This window comes from Tenrec ecaudatus, chromosome 4, assembly GCF_050624435.1.
Source record: "Tenrec ecaudatus isolate mTenEca1 chromosome 4, mTenEca1.hap1, whole genome shotgun sequence".
Classification (NCBI taxonomy): Eukaryota; Metazoa; Chordata; class Mammalia; order Afrosoricida; family Tenrecidae; genus Tenrec; species Tenrec ecaudatus.
The window spans coordinates 152,226,072-152,247,052 of NC_134533.1; the positions used below are offsets into that span (position 1 = coordinate 152,226,072).

Genomic DNA, 20,981 nt, shown 5'->3' on the forward strand with positions numbered 1-20,981 from the left:
ATAATTTGACATTAAGGGGTGTCTATTTTGTTCTGTGATTTATGCTTTTGGAACAATTCAACTTCATAATTTAGATGTCTTTTTTAAAAATACCTTATTGATTTGACTGAATTCATATTCTTACAGTTTCACATCATTGAAGCAGTTGCACACTATCTTTTATATGCTATTAGGTTACACAACTTTGGTTGTAGTTGAATCAGTATTTTCTATATAATGAATGAATGAACGTCAGACATATATTCTCTACTTAGCGTACAGAACAATGACTTGTAAAGCATTCAACCTTACCTGGAGTGTGTTTGAAGACAGAAAATATTCCCAGCAATAGTCTTTTTCATATCTGAAACCGCGTCGCCTAGCTTCCTCCCAGCCCTATCAAGCAAAGAAAGGAAACTTATTTATGTTAATTTTTAGAGCAAATATTGTTTACTAGTTCCTGTTTTAATTTTGGTAATGATCTGTCATTCCCTGACATTTCATTTTCTTTATAAAAGGTTGAAAACACCTTAAAAACTTATAAACAGGAACTTTCCATAATCCCAGTCTTTAAGAGTGGTACCACCAATCTTTTCGATTAAAAAAAGCCTGAGTTACACAGCTAAATGCTTGATTTTGTGAAAAATGGCCTAATATACATAATGTATCAAAAAGAGATTGATAGAAAACAAATTTCAATGCTCTTATTATATACATACATGCATACTTCAGAAGTTTATGGAAAAATGCTATTATCTCCTAATTCAGTTATCCATTAATTTTTTGTATAGTTCTCTTTTCATACATATTTCTGTTAGTTATGGACAAAAGCAGGGAAATATGTTTACTGAGCTCAGAGGAAAAAGACATATAAACTTACCCTTATTTTCTATTACCAAATGAGTCTGGAGATACAATAAAAAGATAGTGCCTTTATAAACCAAATACTGTATATACTCGTGTATAAGCCGAATTTGTAAGCACAAAAAATGTGCTGAAAAACAGGTTCGGCTGATACACGGGTCAGTGGTACCCAGTGAGGTGCAACATCTCGCTGGTGATTGCTGTTCCTCCGCTGTTCATTCAAAGCCCCGCTGACACTGCAGGGCTTTGAATGTTTGTTTACTCACATCTAACCAATCAGAGCCGTCCTATGATGTGGACGGCTCCAATTCGCAGAAGCACCCGTAGTGATTCGCTTACGCCGGCAGCTGAACTGGTAAGGATGTGTCTGTGGCTGCGCTCCTTCTCTCCCCTCTGGTCTCTGTGTTAATTCACATCCTGCACCTCCCACCCCCACAGACTCCCACCTCTCCTCTTGGCTAACCCGTCACGGGGGGGCAGGGGAGGGCAGGGGCATTACCATGAAAGTTCTTTTTCAAAGTCTTGTTTTTTTATCTATTAGAAATGGATACTCCTGAACCAAACCAAAAATGCTGGTCATATGAGGCTGGTTTCATATGAAGAGAGCAATAGCAATATTGCAAGTAGGGAATTCTGTGTTGATGAAAACCAAGTGAGGGAGTGGCGGAAAATGAAGGCTGACTTGTAACAGATTCCAAAAGCGAAAAAAGCTCGTTGTGGTTTACCATCTTTTTATGGGACTCTAGAGAGTGAATTACATAAATGGGTTATGGAGTGTCGTCAAAATGATTACTGCGTAACATGCATGGAAATCCTCATACGTACTCTACAAATGGCTAAGGATGACAAATATAAAGCACAAGGCATTGAAAAATTTGCTGCGTCAGCAGGATGGTGTACCCACTTCATGAATAGGTTTGGCCTACTATGTTTGAGACAAAGAACAAAGGTTTCCCAGAAATTGCCACAAGACCTTGAAGAAAAAAAAATTACCATGTCATTCCAGTCATTTATTATAAAACAAAAAAGGATCTATAATTATGACCTGGCAGATATTGGGAATACGGATGAAACTGCCATGACTTTTGATCTTCCAAGCAACAGAACTGTGGCAAGTTTAAGAGAAAAAAACCATTTTTCTCAAAACCACAGGAAATAAAACAAAAACACTTTACAGGTGTTCTATCATGTTTGGCTAATAGAACTAAGCTGTATCCTGTCATTATTTTTAAAAGAAAGACCTTGCCTGAAAAGATCAATTTCCCACCAAGAATTACAGTGCATGCACATGTTAAAGGCTGAATGAAGACGGAACAAAAAAAATGGCCAAAAGAAATTTGGAACCAATGACCAGGAGCAACCTTAAAGAAAAAGCCATCGTTACTTGTTTGGGATACGTTCAGAGCCCACCTATCTGATTACATAAAAAAATTGGCAAAATCTAGTAAGTTACTTTAGCCGTTATTCCAGGTGGGCTTACATCTGTACTGCAGCCTCTGGATGTATCTTTGAATAAGCCTTTTAAAGAACGTGTGCAAAGGATGTGGCATGAATGGATGTCATCTGGTCAAGCCCGACTAACAAAAGGAGGAAATCTCATGAAGCCTGACATAGAGTTAATAGCAAAGTGGGTTCGACATGCATGGGAAGATATTCCAGAAGACATGGTGTGACGTGCCTTCCAGAAATGTAGTATTAGTAATGCTATGGATGGCAGTGAAGACTGCGCTTTGTATGAAAATGACAGCAGTGATGGTGATGACAGCGATCCCAGTGAGGACAGCGTCTATGATGACCTCACACCAGCTGAAGCTCTGCATTGGGATACGGATGATGATGAGGAATCCAGTTTTGAAGGATTTTAACTCTACATTTTAGCTTGGTTGCTGATTGAGCTCAGGGAATAGCACTCTGATGTCTCAATTTTTAATAATTTTATTTTCATTTGTTTTGATTATTGAAACTCACCAATAGCTTCTGCATTTTCCACCCTAGGCTTATACGAGTCAATTGGTTTTTCTGGTTTCCCAGGTAATAAAATTAGGTAACTCGGCTTATACTCGGATCGGCTTATATTAGAGTGTGTGGTACTTTAAAAATATCATAAAGATGAGTGGTAAATGCTTACTCTTAACTAAGCTTGGCTTTTAGTCTCTCTACAAACCCCTCGTCCAAACGATGCACCTAATTATGATGCTCTTTGTCAAAATGTGGAATTTGATCACAGGGGAAGCTAGTCCATGAATAAAATGTAGTATTTGTCATGAACACCAAAAAGATAAGTGAAATAAATTCCTGTAAGCTTGTTTGGTTGACACCACAATAACAGAAACTTTCTTTTCAGTAAAGGCAACTGTAATAAGCTATTGTACACTAATGAATAAAAAATCCTCCCTGCCATCAGGTCAACTCTGACTCATAGTGACCCTTTAAGGACAGAGTAGAACTGCCCCCGTGGGTTTTCCAAGATGGCAACTCTTTATGGGAACAGAAAGCCAAGTCCTTCTCCCACAGAGTGGCTTGTGGGTTTGAACTGCTGTCCTTGGGTTAGCAGTCCAACAATTAATCACTAAGCCAACAGGGCTTTTTCACACTTTGGATGTTACTCCACATGTTCCCAAATTTCTTTCCAAATGTTCACCTGGCTTAAAAGATTCTCACTTAGCAATGTATACATGGTAGCTGCAATGCAGGCTTTAAAAGGTTCACATGAAAAAGCCATGACAATCTCTGGGTTTCCATTGGTTTCTCTGTTTGAATTAACTATCACAATCCAGAATAAGTTGGGGTCTTTCTGTTTGCTTTCATTACCTCAAATGCATTCACAACTGTGAGGTGATCACTCTTAGAATCCTTTGCCAATTCTTTTCTTCTTGCATCTGCGATCTTCTCTTTTCCCTTAAAAAACAGGTAGAGTTAATTTATAACAGTGTGATTCCAATTTAAAAAAAATAGTATTCTGATAAAAAGCTACTGAAAATAATTTGATCAGATACAACTGTTCGTGGTATCTGAAAATGTCCAGGATTTTATGTGACTCCCTCTTACCAATGGAATGACAAAAGGATCTTTGAAGCTGAGACTAGCAGCAATAGTGAGTACTGGGTCTAAGCAACAGAACAGAGCTCCAAAGAGAATCATTTTTCCAATATGTGGCTCGACTGGGAGTCGTGCTAAGTGGACTCCAAGAGGTGTCAATTCTTCCTGTTTATCCAAAGCATTCTGCAAAACAGAGTTTACAGCATTATCTTTTTGTTTGTTTTCAAAACAAAGGCAAAACCTTATTTTCTAAAGGCCAAATCCCTTAACATTGCTCAAAATTTTCATCCATCAAAACATTAAGTTCTGAAGTAAACAGAGTAGAAACTTAAAACAAGTAAAATCAATCTACATCCTAGTTTTACTTTAACTGAGACAATGGATTATAAAATTTCCATCAAATACAGAAAACTCACACTGCATAATGATAATTCACATGGCGATGATGCTCAAATGAAAGAACACTATGCATATATGTCAATCAAGAAGCAATATGGAAATATCTTAGTTTACCATATATACTCAAGTATAAGCTGACCCAAATATCAGCTCAGGCACCTAATTTTAGCACAAAAACGGCATTAAAAATGTGCTGGAAAACTCGGCACACACACACGAGTATATATGGTACCTGTTCTTTGTCAGGTATTATCTAATCTTGCTTCATTAATAGTTTAAAACTCTTTCTCTATTTTTGTGTACCTCTTTTATTGTTCTTAGTAGGGTATTAACTGTATGAAATAATAAACTACCTTTCAGTGCACTGTTTTATTATTATTAAAATGGTCATTAAGGCAGCAAACTGGTTGTTAAATTATTTGCATCCCTCCACTGAGTAAGTGGCGCTTGGTCCAAAAGATTTCTCTCTGTTAAATTGACTCTCAGAATATCAAGCACAAAAAAATATAAATCAATTACATTGACTTTAAATCAGAACAGAGTTTTAGAGAAAAATATCTTTATAACCTCACTAAGGTATACTTTTTATACAGGGCAAGAAAAAGGCTATTATATTTAACTACATTAAATAAAAACTTAGTTAAATTAAGGAATGTGTGTATCAAAAAACAACGCTTAAAAGTGAAAAAGAAGGTCAAAGTAAGAAAAAGCATATGCGAATACAAAACTAGCAAAAGGCTCGGACCACGGGCCATAACAAGTATAGACAAGGAATCGTCACAACCCAACAGGAGCAGGCATCAGATATGCCATTCAAATGGGCCGAATGTGGCAGACAGCCCGAGTGACACTTCCTGAGATCCAAGTGAAACCACAACGTACCCACTAGCATGGCTAAGGAAGACTGCCAAGGATACATGTCCAAAAGGGGAAGGAATTACAACTCCCTCATCATCACTGGTGGGAATGTAAAGTAGTTCGACAAACTATTTGCCATCATCTATGGAAGCTGATCACACATATACCAGTAACTCAGCACATCCCCCAAAGTGCATGTACAAAATGAATATACAAATCAGCATATGTAATACCTCAAAATCTAAATGACTTTCAACAATGAAACAATAGGGCCACTCGTGAAGATGAATGTATATAACTAAAACCAAAAAAATATATCTTTTTTTCAACTGACATTTTATTTACTTATTTTTAAGATCATTCTATTGGGGGGCTCTTACAGCTCTTATAACAAGCCATACATCATTATGTCAAGCATATTTGCACAGGTTGCCATCAATATTTTCTAAACATTTACCTTCTATTCAAGCTCTAGGTATCAGCTCTTTTTACCTTCCCCTTCCCATATCCCACCCTCAAGACCCCCTGATAAATTATAAATTATTATTTTCATATCTTAAACTGACCACTGTTTCCCTTCCTCTGCAGTTTCTTCCTCCCTCCTCTCCCCACCTTTCCCCTACCCTCCTGGTATCACTACTCCCATTTCTGTTCCCGAGAGGCTGATCTGACCTGGATTCGATGTGTCCTGAGCTCTTATCTGTACTGTGCACATGCTCCAGCCTCACCTGCCGTGAAAGGCAGCACCGGGGTCATGATAGTAGGGGTGAGGAAGCCTCAAAGAACCAGGGGAATATTGTGTGTTACATCAGTGCTGTACTTCATCCTGGATGACTCATTCCTTCTTTGCGACCCTTCTGTGAGGGCATGTCCCATTGTCTACAGGTAAATTTGGGGTCTCTGCTCCAACCCCCCTTGTTCTCAACAATAAGATTTTTTTTATTTTGGGTCTTCTGATTCCTGTTGCCCACTCCCGTCAACACCTCATGATTCTTCCATGAGGGATTGTTGTCTCTGTGCTAGATGGCCACTTCTTGAAACTTCAAGCCTTTAAGACCCCAGATGCTATATCTTTTAATAGCCTGGCACCTTCAGCTTTCTTCACATTTGCTGTGCATCCATTTTGTCTTCAACAATCATGCCAGGAGGGTGAGCATCACAGAATGCCAGGTTGTTACAACACAGTGTTCTTGAGTTAAGGGAGGGCTTGAGCAGAGGCCCAAAGTCCATCTACTTCCTCAATGTATTGCCATATAAATATATGTACCTAGGACAATACCTCTATAGTTATGAGTTAATATATTTACATAAGTGCACAACAGTTTGTATCTCTATCCATAGCTTTACTTCCATTTTCCCTGCTTCAAATGGATAAACCTTAACATTAACTGAAAGAAATGCAACAAACTTTTCTAAAAGACTCCAACATCATCTATCAGAGTTCATGTGGAGTTTATGAAACAAGCCAACTACATTAAATTAGGGATGCGTAATTGTATATAGGTATGATGCTAAATAGGTTTCAGTAAAGTTTCTACAAAAGACAAGGAAGTAACCCAGTTATCTATTTCTGAAAATCAGTCAATAAAAACCTAAGAATTAAAATGGCCCAATTCTATTATGCAAAGAGTTGCCATGATGGGGGACTAGCTCAACAGCACCTAAACTTCATAGCAATGAACACAAATTGTACTTTAAAGATTCTATATGCTAGATCTAAGTTAGAATTAAAAAGTAAAATTTACCAGTTCCATCAGGTGTTTTATGGACAGTAATATTGCCTCATTTGATGGTGGATCCATTAATCTCCTCAAAAAATAAGCAATTCCACCAAGCCTTAAAATCTGGAGATAGGTAAATATAATTAAACATATATCATACAGTCGTGAAACAATTTAGTCCTGTTTGTTACTCACTCAAGTATCAAACCTATATATACTCTGTTATTTTATTAGAATGAGTTATAATAATTTGTCCTTTCATAAAAGCATATTTAATGGACAAACTTTGCTAATATGAAAAGTTAACCCTTTAAACAACTTGATTAAAATTATCTTTAAATTAAGAAGGCTAATTATATCTAAACAGATATGATACTATAAAATAATACTCTGTAGTTTACTCGCCAGGATGACATCTGACCATGTAAAAATTATAGCCAACACTTACTAGAAAATTACTATGTGCTAGGTACTGTTCTAAAAAAAAAAATCACATGATTTATTTAAATACTTGTCCAATGTATTAGAACTAGCTTGTTGAGGGAGAAATTTGATATTCAAACCCATGCAGTATTGCTCCTGAGTAACACAGGTAAAAAGTATTCAATGAATTTTTGATTATTCTTTCTTTATAGCAAATCATGAGCACTGATAGTGTAGTGCTCAACATATTAATCAAATGGTCAGCAGTTTGAACCAACTAGTCACTCATGGGAGGAAGAAGTGGCCGTCTGCTTCTGTAAGACTTAGAGCCTTAGAAATCCTATGGGACAGTTCTACGCTCAGCCACTGAGTCGAATCTGACTCATAGGAAACCTACAGAACAGAGTCTGTCCCTGTGGGGTTCTGGAGCTGTAACCCTCTATGGAGCAGAAAGCCTTATCTTACTGGAGAGGAGCATCTGATGAGACTTCCACCTGCTGACCGTGTGTGTGGTTAGCATCCCAACGTTGTCACCCACTACACTCCCAGGTAAGCTGAAACCGATTTGACGGCAGGCTGTCTTTTGTTTCGTAGGGAAATAACTTAACAAAGGAGAGACTAACATAGATTATGATACACACAAAAACAAATACCTAAATCAAACCAGTCCACTGCCATCAAGTTGAAGACAACTCACAACAACTCTACACAACAAGGTGGAACTGCCCCTGTGGATTTCAGGGACTGTTGCTCCTTATGGCAGTAGAAAGCCCCATTTTTTCCCCTTAGACTGGCTGGTAGATTGGAACTAATCTTGAAGTTAGCCCTTTTCATCCACATTAATGTACTACTTTTTCCTTAACAGACTTACAGTGTCATAATTGTCCAATCTAAGTTACCTTTATTTGTAAGCAAAGTTCCTCCAAAGGAGTTCTCAAAATTTCTGGCAATTGATAGTCATCCAGAAGGCTTGCTCTAAGGCCATTGTAGAGATGGTAACAATGGCCGGGTTGAACTCTTTAGAGAAAAAAAGGGGGTGGGGGGTGTCATTAATTAGTAGTACATGCTTTAGAAAAACAATGGAGACCAAGTTCCAAGTAACACAACTAATAAGAATAAAGAACATTAATTTTCATCACACTGAGGAATTAGAGGCTTCAAATACACAAAATAGAAAGTTGGCATATGTCTTTCAGAAAAAAGAACTATGATTGAAAACAACGCTCTCATTTAAGTACCTTCTGTAGGCGACTCTCCTAATACATAATATTATCAAACAGCAGTAACACATTTTGTCACAGGAATTTTCTTCAGAGAAACAAAGGTCCCATCTTACCTGCCAGCTCGGCCTTTCCTTTGTTTGGCATTTGCTTGACTGACCCATTCAGTGGACATGGTGCTGATGTTGTTCTGTGTGTCAAAGTGTGTCTCTTTTATTTTTCCTCCATCTATCACATAAACTACATCATCTATGGTAATGCTGTTCGTAAAATAAGAAAAAATGAATAACACATCAAAAGCATCATCGAACTACAGCAGGCTTGCTTTTAACGAGATCAAATGGATTTACTTTAATAGTTCACAATTTCATCTCTCCTCACATTTTCCAAAGTTCAGGGAATGGTACAACTGAAGGCACCCTAAGAAACAGTGGTGGTCACACGACTGGTTCTGTGCATCAATTCCTATTTGCCAAGAGCCACACTTTACAGTTTATCTAGCCGCTTTTTGGACCTAGCTCTGTGGCCTGCACATGCTAAGCTGTAATGTTTCAGGGATTGTACTGGCGGATCAGCAACTGGAAGGCAATACAAGGAAGTTTTGCGACTACATGTAAATACTAAATTACAAAAAATATCTCTCCCAACCCAAATTTGACAAGAGGAAAAAAACTGAATTCCAATCCCTTGCTTCTTTTTGAAAGGTTCCGAAAAAGAAACAAACAAAAACCATTTAATCCAAGACTGTTTCTGAATAAGGTTAACACAAAACTATGCTTGCTGCCATATTTAAAGTTCTATAAATTAAAATCATGAATTTCTGAGGAAAAAGAAGATATGTTAATAATTTATGGGGGCTCAAAACTACTGTAATCCTAAGCAAAAAGTACTGAAAGCAATCTTACCTAGTCTCTGCTATGTTGGTAGCAAGGACTATTTTCCGAACACCAGGAGGAGTTTTTTTAAATACCTGTAAAAATAAGTAAGTTAAACCCACAAAAACATTCATTTCTGATATATCTTTTAGAAAAATAACTTCTTATACTGCCCATTTTTACAATTTTGTGGCCCTTCCCTGACAAATGTATCTGGCATTAAAAATATCTAATAATTAGCCATAAGCTTCAATGCTACAAAACTCTATATCTGATATCTTCTATATCAGAACCTTCACCAAAGACAAGACTCACGAATTATTATTTAAGCTGATAAAGCATGCTTTTTAGCAAAAACTAGTGGTGTAACTGTCTCACTATATAATCAAAGCGACAAGCAGAGAAGAGTCGCCTAAGAACAAGAATTAGGAGGCCAAATCTACAGAGTAATAAAGGACACCATGAATCAATCAATCAATCCAGTAGAGTGGAGCTGCCCTGGAGCATGCTGTGCCATTGTAGACTAGCTTGAGATCAGACTGGAATGAAAAAACAAAAAAGGTCTCTCTCCAAATGTGAATCCTACAAACAAAACCACCAAATAGAAAAAAGCCAGGTAGTGGCACACTGTGAAGGCCAGGATGGGGGAGAGGGGTGTACCAACTCATCCCTGCTTTACATAATGATAATCAGGAGAAAAATGTTGTTTCCCAATCTAGTCACAAAGTTTCTAACAAACGAATAGTCTGTTAGGATGCAGGGTGGAGTCAGGAATTCTCTGCTCTAACCATCCCCTCCCCTCAGATATGCACCATCTAGCCATGTACTTCAGTACTACGGTACCGGCAGAAGAGATAGTAAGAGTCTCAACAGCAAAAAAATCTTAACATTTTAGAAGGACAGCAGGGTAGACTGTCTAGTCCGTCTCATTGTAACAGGGCCTGCAAACTGAAGTTCATGAAGCTACCTGCCTCTCAGACCGTGACGTTCATTCTTAGAGTCCCTGTATTTGATGAAGCAAACACATCCCAAAGCATAAAAAATTATTGACAAAATTTCATACCTGTAATATATATATATATATATTAATTCCATTAAACCAAAATGTTAAACTTCAGGCTACAGGATATCACATAATCAATTTTAAGGCTGTACTATCTTTACTGGAATTCACATAGCATTTTTTTTAATTCAGGAAATTCAAACAAATGACAGGTGAAACCCAATTCTTCAAATGTTTCCACTTAAAACATATTACTTATGAAATATCCCCATCCCACTTAAAAACTAATAAAACCGTCTTGCTCCAATACTAACATTCACCCCCTAGTGGGGACATTAGAGAACAGTTTGTCAAGACCAAGGAAACATTTAAAGATTTCCTTTCATCAAAGAACAAGTCCCTGTGTGGTGAAAGTTGGAGTTTGCACAGGTGCAGCAGAAGAAAGGCCTGCCCTTGCCCTCAAAACCTCTGTGGAGCACAGACCACTCTGAAACACATGGATCTGCAGGAACCGGCATCCACTCAAAGGCAACAACAACTGAGATACTAGCACAATTTCTTTTACTTGTGCATTACCCACTATTAATTAAGTTTCTGTGCAATTATCTCCTGAAGGTTTTCGAGAAGTATTTTCTCAATAAATTACTTTTTAAAAATGCTTCTTTAAATAATGAAAGAAAATAACACAGTAAGCAATCATGCTTGCCTCAATTTGAAAGACAGAAATTGATTGTTTACAACATACCTGTGTCTGATTAATTGTTGGCATCAGTGAATGTAAAGGTATAATGAGAAACTTATCTGAAAATCAGAAATAAAATTAAAGTTAAGACAGATTCAGAAAAGCAACCTCAGACATTTGACAATGAAATTCACATGTCAAGTGATGTCATTCTTAACTGACATCCCCCATATGAAAGGACTTCAAAACATTGGTGGAAAAATGGAATTTTCCATTAACTTTCTGAAGTTCCCTCATCAATCACACCAATCCTTATATTCTTGTTTTCTCAGTGTTGCAGCAACTTTCAGTTGATATCTTGTTTGTTAAATCTATCAATATGAAATTAAAAAGATTCCAGTTGTTTAAAAAAGACAATAATCCAGCCAGATATTTAATCATGACTATACTTTTTCTACAGACTTTCCTTGACATGGAAAATAAAAGACAATTTTTAAAAATGTGAATGTTTTCAGGGCATTATTATGATGAATTTAACAAACATTGAAAAGATTAGAGTTCACGGCACCCAAATCAAATCAGAATCACCGGAGGAATTTTTACAAACCTCCTATGTTCAAGTTACATTCTGGATTTAGAGTGAGGATGGGCCTGGGCAGTTGAACTTTTAAAAAGTCCCTGGGTGCAACTGTCGCAGTCAAGGCAGTGAAACCCTGGGCTAGATGATAACATATAGCTTCTTTTCTGCCTAACAAAACCTAGTGTGTGTGTGTGGGGGGGGGGGGGGGGGCGGTGTACATAGGGAACACCAACTTCCTAATTTTGAGGCCCAATTTTAAGAGGCAAATTTTGGGAAAGTGACAAAATACAAAATACTTCACAATACTAAATAAACAACATCACCATATATCCACCAACTGAACCTGTGAATTTTAAAGATAACATAAAATAACTTTTGAAAAACCAAAGCTGGACTTCAATTACTAGGTTCTGACACTTAGGGCAGCCTCAGAAGCAACCATCCTTCAAAGAAATACAGTCATGGGCCCTACCCCTCCTGTAAGTGCGACAAGTGTGCATACCTGATTTAAACATCACTTGTGACATCAAGAGATCGTGTAAGCTACTGATATTGTCCCAGCCAGGTAGAAACACTAATATTGCACCATCCTGTTTAGAGAGGAAATTTTAAAAACATTCAAATTCTGTGAACACTAAGACTTCATTACAATTTTACAAGAATAAATGGTTAGGATTTGCTACCAATTTATAATGAAATGAATGCAAGTTCCATTGAAAAAATGCAATCCTATATAAAAGTGAGAATTTGTAATATGCTTCACATGTTTAACCCAGGGTTTCCCGAATGGGTGATATTGCCCCCTGGGAGATTCTGGGAGGAAGGATCCAAGAGGACTGAGAGAACTGATTACCCACACTGTTATCTTGGTTTACGGAATGGAGCCAAAAGTTTTTAATTGCTGAGAGTTGGAGGGAGCTAAGTAATTTTTTTCCCCCCCTAAAAGGGGTTGGGCAAACAAGAAAGCCAAACAAATTTGGGAACCTATGGTTTAGCCTTAGCTTTGAATAAGTCAAATGTCTAAATCTTTTCATATGAGGGGGCTTTAAAAAATTCATGGGGAAATGGAATTAAAAGTAACAACACAATTTCCAGTAAGGCTCACTGATTACTGTGGTAAGAATGTCAGTTGATTTTGTACGACAGCAATGGAGTGATCTTCTCCCTCCTCCCCGAATCTTGAAAAGCTGATCCCAGCTTAGGTGAGTTTCCGCTGTCAAATGGCTTCTAAGATGTGACTCAAGGATGATCAATAATAACATCCAAATCCAAAGGAGGAAATGGTATCAGAGCTTCAATTGTGAACACCTGGTTTGACAAAAGCTATACATGAAGAATTCAGAAATCTGTGTGCAGGGTTCCCACCTGGATGAAGCCTCTGGTGAATACCTCTGACCACAGTAGAGGGATGCATATAGCCTGCTTATCAGACAGGGAGCATGGTCACGACGCTACTCTGAGGACTAAGGTGCGCTTGACCCAAGTCATGGTATTTGCAATTGCCTCATATGCATGTGAAAATTGAACATTGAATAAGGAAGATCAAAGAACTGATGCACTTGAATTGTGGTGTTGGAGAACACTCCAAGTACCATTCCATGGACTGCTAAAAGGATAAACTGATCTGTCTTGGATGAAGTTATGTCCCAAGTGCTCCTTAGAGGCAAAGATGGCGCGACTCAGAGATCAGTCCCTGGAGAAGGACATCGTATTTGGTAAGGTAGAAGAGCAGTGGAACAAAGGAAGGCCCTTGACAAAAGACTGGCACAGTGGCTGCAAAAACGGCGCAAACATGACAGTTGTGAGGATGGTGCAGACCGGATTCAATAGCAACTCGGTGGCACCCACAACCTAATAGCCGATGTAGTTATGCAAGAATTTACTCTTATCATCTTATAGTTGTTTCACTTTAATAAAGCATAACACCCATGGGTTAAAACTGTGAATACCCTGGCTATATGTCATGTGCTTTGGAAAATGGATGACTATAGAAGCAGTTAAAGTTTAACACTTTATCATATAATTTCCCTTTTGACACATTTTAAATTTGTTCTAGGTTTAGTTTTCTTTTCCATTGAGAATTTTGTGTTTTGTTAATGTTGGTTTGTCTTGGGGGGGGAGGGGGAATGTCTTTTTGAATATGAAATCCAGGATACGGTGATCTATACAGACAGAGTCACTGGGCTATCGGTTTAAGGGTATGGAAGGAGAGGTCAGAGGCTAATAACGATGTGTACAAGAAAGAAGAAAATGTTCTCAATTTGATTATGGTGAGGATTATATATGACTCAACTACTGAATTGAATGATATGGGAATCAATGCCAATAAAACAATCAACAACAACAAAAGATTAAACCAGCAAGAGAAGTAGAGGCTAGGGAAAAATGATGCCACTCGAATAGGAACCAGGAGACCAGAAACAAGAACCTTCTTTCAAAGCCGATGGAGACAGAATCTGGACTTGGAGCCTCCTAAATCTAAGAAAATAAACTTGTTTGTAGATTAACAAAAATGTTCCACGAACTTTGTGCATGTGAGATTCTTATGTCTGATGTCAAAAACAATAGTTTCCATAATGTCTTTAAAAGACATTCAGGAAGAATTTTTTTTAAAATCAGAGCCAAAATACAGTAGTAAAATTAAAATAAGGCCGTTTGAAAAGATAGAAGGATAAAAGCTAACCTCTTCTTCTAAAACAATGTGTCGGATAAGGGCAGCAATCAAATTCAGATCAACCTTTTCATCATCCACCATTTCTAAAACATCTATAGTACTTGCAGAATACCTGTTAAGTTAAACAAAAGTTACATATATTTGAAAAAGTGATTATATATCTACCGTAATAAAGCTTCCCATTATTTAAATTGCCCTTGGATCTTTATAAATCTCAACTGCAAACAAGAGAACATATTTAAAAATAAGAGAATCAGTGGTTAACAGTGTGTAGCCGTCATTATGAGAACAGCATTTAGCTAGAGTAAGTTATCTACAGTTATCAACCATACAAATTAACCAAACAAAAAAGCCCCGGCTTTCTGTTTTAGACATTTACCACTGTATTCTCACTTTCAGACAAATTAGATTTACCTTCTCCGAAGTTCCCTTACATAATCAGGCCAGCGTTCCTTGTAGACGGCTTCCTTTTGTTCTTTTTCTTGTCTGTTTACATGCCCCTGCATGAAACCCTTCTTAAACTGGGATCTCTGTTCTTTTTGCTCTGGAACGTATCTAAAATAAAAACATCCTCAAGTTCTTCGGGGAAACTATTCGGATTTAGCTAATATCTAACACCACTACATTTAGAATTAAAGAAGGAACTTTAAAGGTATTTTTTCACTGTAGTCCTAGCAAATGCTTCTTAAATATTAATTTACAAGTGTTAAATATAAGTAGCTAACACTTATGATAAAAGCTACTTTTCTCTATTGCAATATATAGACCTTTATTTATACCATTTTGGCAGTCAAATAAATCATTTAAAACAGCAACTTTCACCTTCAACTTTAAAATACAAGTTAATATTGATTATAAATCAGCTACAATAGTCATTGATTGCCCAGTAGGAAAACTCAAATTTTAAATATCGGAAGTTTCCAAACCAGCCTGCACATAAGAAGCCACTGAGATCTTGTAAAAATGCAGTCCTAAATCCCACCCCCTGGTGATGTAAATGTAGTGTGTACAGCTCAGGCCTGCTAAAATAGAAATTATAATCAGTGCCCCAGGAGATTCAAAAAGTGTACCCACAGACCCATGCTTGAGAGCTATTTACTTTCCTTCAGTTGTCACATCAAACGGCAGTCAGAATCAGCACGCAAGGCTCCTGTGAATCAATCCAGTGCTGTACTATGACTCAACTATATTGCATTGACTACTCAGACAGTAGACACATCTAAGAATGCTCCATACCACTGGGGGTTCTGAGAGGCCTGGGAGTGGGGAGCCAAAGAAAAGAGGCAACTGCCCGTTACATCTCCCTTATTTACTCCGCTGTTTACTGCAGGCCATGCTCTGTGCTAGATACTAGCTACAAAGATGCACACAACCAAATCCCTGACACCATGAAAAGTGTGACGGCTGGTTCAAGTGGCAAATGTAGTTATACAACTTGCCAGTAAGGTAAGTGTTAAGAAACACATGATATGGGACTCAAAATAAGAAAGCAACTCAATCTGTGAAAGGCATTAGAGAAGGATTAATAAGCAATAAAGCTAGAAGCTGTTGTCACAGATGCCAGTTTACAAAGGCTAAAGGATGAAGAAGGCAGCACAGGAAGTCCGACAAGAGAAAGTAGTACGCAATAAGAAATGAAGGTATCAATTAAGGTGGACAGCTTAGGAAACTGAGCACAGGCAGGCAACGGGATGCATGCCTGAGAGATAAGGCTAGTAAGGGATGTTAAAGGGCTTTGGAAAGACTAGCTAAAGAAACTGGATCTGATACTATAGGCCGAAGTCATCCTCTCACCGTACTCACTCAATCTGTATGCTCAATAAAAATCAGATAAACTGGATTAAACAACGTCAATGTATAGATGACATAAGCTTGCTCGCTGAAAGTGAACAGGATTTGAAACATGTGCTGAGGAAGATCAAGGAGTGCAACCTTCAGTATGAATTACAATTCAATGTAAAGAAGACTCACAACTGGACCAATAGTTAACATCTGGATAAATTGGGGGAGGGGGGGAAGGGAAGATTGGTGTTGTCAGGGATTTTGTCCACAATCAATGCTCATGGAAGCAGCAGTCGAGAAATCAGACGATGCATTGCATTTTATAAATCTGCTGCACAAGACCTCTTGAAAATATTGAAAGATGTCAGTTTGAGATGCAACTAGTGCCTGACCCAGGCCATGGTATTTTCCAGTGCCATATATGTATGTGAAAAGTTGGACACTGAATAAGGAAGAGTGATGAAGAACTGAAGCATTTGCATTACGGTGCTGGTACAGAATCTTGAAAGTACTATGGATGGCTAAAACAGCAAACAGATCTGTCTTGGAAGAAGTACAACCAGAATGGTTAGAAGCAGCAAGGATGGCGAGACTGTCTCATGAACTGTTGCCATGTTCTCCAGAGACCAGTCCCTGAGAAGACCATCATTCTAGGGAAAGAAGAGGGACAGCATAAATGAGAAGGGCCCTAAAACAAGATGGACTACCACAGTGGTTTCACCAATGAGTTCCGACATAAGAACAATTGTGAAGACGCTGCAGGACTGGCAGCGTATGCAAGGTTGCTGTGAGTCAGGACTGGCTCGCCTGCATCTAACCAGCACCACCCAGTTTCATGGAGGAGGTTGCAACAAGCTAACGAGATAGGTGAAGAACCCAGTCTTCTGGGTGCTGCTGTCAGTAATGAAGAAATAATGGAGATTTTTAAACTAATATTTTAAGAAAAATCACAAATGAACGGCTTGCCTAGAAGAGAAAGCTGACATGACTAAGGATGTAAGAAAACACCTGGTGATAGTAGGGGAAGAAAACAGTGGTGAGAATGAAGACTAAGAACACAAGTGGACAAGAAGGAGGAAAACGGAAAAGGGCTGTTCCAAGAGAAAGCCCCGAAACAAATTCAATGGAAATCCTGTGTCGGAGAAGAGTACAGAATGACGGAAGTACCTTATTACATACAGCAGTTAGCTTATCCATTTCAAACATTCATTCTTGTAGGTCATAGTCTAGGAACTGGGTAGAAAACTGTATCATTAACTATTGTAATGTGGCTTTTACTTTTATTCTTGACAGAAGCATGGTGGAGACAAATATGAGCCTGTTAAAGGCTTGAAAAAACATTAAGTTCACGATATGAGTGATACTGGAACAATGTGGAACAGACAGCTAAAGCTCTTAAAGGCTATGAAAACAGAAAATGTGAAACACTGAGAAGACTATCATTTAAAGAGTAGGCAATGGAACCAACAGAGAATAAAAATCAAGTAGAAGGAAAATCAGTAGAGAGGTGAAACCACATAAGTAGTCCCAAAAACCTAAATGTATAAACGTTAGTTCGTGCATCTGAAGGAGTGCTACACATTGTTAAACAGGAATGATGAAACTGTCAAGCACCTGATGACATGAATGAATTTGAAAGCTACTGGCTTAATGGTTATACGATGGGCTGTGATCCAACATGTTCAGCAGTTCAAAACCACCAGCTTCTCTGCAGGAGAAAGACTGAACTTTCTACTCCCGTAAACAGTTAAGTCTTAGAAACACTATGAGTAAGCAATGACTCAATGGCAGTGAAAGAAAGTATGCTGTGTGAAGTCAGTCAGTCACAATGACAATTACTATGAGACATGATGCTGGAAAAGAAAAAGATAATAAATAAAACCCAGAAAAAAGGTCATCGTATCAAAAGAAACAGACTTTGGTAGTTAGGGAGAACAGGAATAGAGTAGGGGAGGGAAAGAGTGAGGAAAAGAAAAAATTCAAAGGTTCCATTCTTTGCTACCCATTAAAACAACCCAGGAAGCTTTAAAAGTATATATTAAAACCTTATCATCCCAAGCACTGTGATCTAATTATGACGTGTGGACCAGGAATCTGCATTTTAAAAAGCTTCAAGTGAGTTTAATGCGCAATGCAGTTTAGAAATCTGGTTTAAAAAATGTTTTAGAAGGAAGTAGTCAATGGGCACTTCCTGTGACTGTCTAAAGATTGGTACGAGAAAGATGACATTTTTGCACTGTGTAATTCCTTTGATAACTAGTATTACTTACCTTATTTTTTCAATTATATCTTCTAAAAGATACTCCACAACTGGAAAAGTGAAACCAGGTATGTGTATCATTGGACAGTTACCTGTGATGTTTGGAGAAAGAAAAGGAAATCTGCATTCAAATATTGAAAAAAGGATCAAGAGAAAAATATTTACTGAAAATACAGACTGAACAGTTCTGTAACTTTAACAATTCTACCCAGGTTTTTCATAATAATTTAAATAAATACAGCAGTCTAGCCTTTTTAAAATTTTATAAGATCTTCGAAAGAAACCGAAACCGAGGGCCATAGAAATTTACCAATTTATTACCCGGATAATAAAATAGAAGCTTCTCAAAGAAGGTTCAACAAAAAGTTACAAATCACAGTTGAATGGGAAGATTATTTAAGGAGGACTTAAAAACTAGTTAAACGTCGATTTTCATTATTTAAAAAAATGGTGTCACACCATAGACTAAGTTTTATTGACATCTAAGAAATATTACTTATAGAACTCAGATTAACAAAAGAAATAGGTAATAAGAAACTATTTTTTGCTATTTCAAATCACTAAAAAAAAAAACCCACATTTTAAAATACAATTACATAAAAACTATTTATTTCTCATAACAAGTACAAGTGATTCACACTATAAACAAATCATATGAAATCATATCTGGGTTGATTATTGTAGATCTATCTTTCAAAATTCCACTTTTACATACTTCAGCACAATATAATCTTAGTTCGACGTTTGATATTTAGAGAGAGAGGGGGAAAGGGGGCACATAACATATGCCAAAATCTACCTTGCAAAGTGCTAAAGATTAATGGAATAAATTTTAAAGGGTTCTTTAAGAACAAGTAGAAGAACATGTATTGAACATTGTTGTATTACATTTTACCTTCCTCCCTCTCCCAATTATGAGACTCTCCCTACAGTACCCCTGTCCAAGCCATGCAAAAAATAAAAAGAAACAACAACCACAAAAACCCCACTGGCATCAAGTTGATTGTGAGTCATAGGGACCTATTACAAAGTTTCTAAGACAGTAAATGTTCAGAGGAGCAGACAAACAGCAGGCTCTTCCTCTGGAGGAGTGGCTGTTTGGCAGTTCAATACCTAACACACAGAACCACCAGGATTCTTTAAGCCAGAGAGATTGTGGCATCATTTTGAAAGCATGTTCTTCAGAGCTAGACAAATCTACAATCAAACCCATTCATCTTTCTGCTTATTATGCAATCTAAAGTAAGCTCCTAACTGCTCTCAAGTATCTTCCTCATTTGTAAAACTGGGAATAAAAATAGTACCTGTCTCACTAGGTTATTATGAGGGTTAAAGAACAGAGTACCAAATGTACTACCCAGGACACTGCCAATGCTCCATAAGCAGTCTGATTAGCAAACTGCCATACAATCCCATGACATTAGAGAAAAGCCAAGGGGAAATCACAAAACATGTTTCCAAAATCACAAGAGAAATCACAAAAACTGCACCGAAAGCCATTCAAATGTGTCGTTTGGAATCAATGATTCCATTTACATTATAAGTAGCCCTAAGAAGCTACATTGTCCCTCCACCCCCGAAAAGAACAGCAGCAGCTACACATCTTCACTAAAGAGCACTGACGCCGCTGCTAATATTTAAAATAGGTGCACTCCTCTCATCTTCACATCAGGATAACACTAAAATAACTTCTCAGAAGCAACATTAACTGAACTTAGCATTATACGAGTTGCCATGGCATCTGAATCTAAAGTGAAGGTCTCTCCTACAAAGGACAAAGGCATAAATGCAGAAGAAATTCTTTCACCAACTGTAGCCTTTGCTATTCACTGCCACTGAGTAAACGCTGAATCATAACAACCCTATGGGATAGGATAGAACTGCCCGTCTTTCTCCTGAGAAGCAGCCAGTGGTTTCCAACTGCAGACTTTGCGGATCACAGCCCACTAAGTAACCATCACGGCAGTGGTAGATAGATAGGAATGATATAGAGAATTTTCTCCAATGATAGCCCCAAGATCCTATTTTGAATTCTAAAGACTAGGTACACAAATGTGCTCAGTTTAAAACAGTCTAATTAAAATACATATACATATATATATAATACACTTAGAAATTGTTCCAAGTAGGAATAAGTTTTTTTTCTTTTTTAGTAAGAATAAGTTTTAAGTTATTTATTTAAGTTAACTTAAAATGTTATTGATTCACTGTATCAGAAATTATTTTTGATAAAACAGAAATGCTTTATATTACTCTCCATTACAAATTTATCTCCATCTCTGAGAAACCAAAAAGTTATGCTGTCTCTAAATGGAATGCTTAAAGATGTTATTTATTCTTCTAAATTCCGTGGTTCTGAGATACTTTTACTAATCACCATTAAATTTTACCTACCAAAATATTCTGAAAATTTCTCCGCATTCAATGTGGCACTCATCAATATTACTTTCAGGTCAGGTCGAGAAGTGAGAAGATCTCTAATAACAGTCATTAAAACATCTGACTGTAGATTTCGTTCATGGATTTCATCAAGGACAATATGACTCACACTGGTTAATTGCCTGAAGCAGAAGAGGGAAGCACATAACGCAGTATAAGACTTAACTGTCTACCACAATTAGG

At 37.5% G+C, this 20,981-nt stretch overlaps 1 protein-coding gene across 1 annotated transcript in view; it reads right to left on the reverse strand.

Annotated features, from left to right (window-relative positions):
- Positions 1–20,981, reverse strand: part of DHX36 (DEAH-box helicase 36) — a 42,784-nt gene that overhangs the window by 10,577 nt on the left and 11,226 nt on the right. The window contains exons 8-20 of the mRNA XM_075546946.1: positions 20,754–20,920; positions 18,370–18,451; positions 14,732–14,872; positions 14,327–14,429; positions 12,146–12,233; positions 11,127–11,182; positions 9,409–9,473; positions 8,620–8,763; positions 8,183–8,300; positions 6,885–6,983; positions 3,892–4,065; positions 3,655–3,741; positions 292–375 (exon numbers count right to left, since the gene is read on the reverse strand). Of these exons, the coding sequence (XP_075403061.1) occupies positions 292–375; positions 3,655–3,741; positions 3,892–4,065; positions 6,885–6,983; positions 8,183–8,300; positions 8,620–8,763; positions 9,409–9,473; positions 11,127–11,182; positions 12,146–12,233; positions 14,327–14,429; positions 14,732–14,872; positions 18,370–18,451; positions 20,754–20,920 (1,408 nt within the window). The remainder of the gene's footprint in view (positions 1–291; positions 376–3,654; positions 3,742–3,891; positions 4,066–6,884; positions 6,984–8,182; positions 8,301–8,619; positions 8,764–9,408; positions 9,474–11,126; positions 11,183–12,145; positions 12,234–14,326; positions 14,430–14,731; positions 14,873–18,369; positions 18,452–20,753; positions 20,921–20,981) is intronic.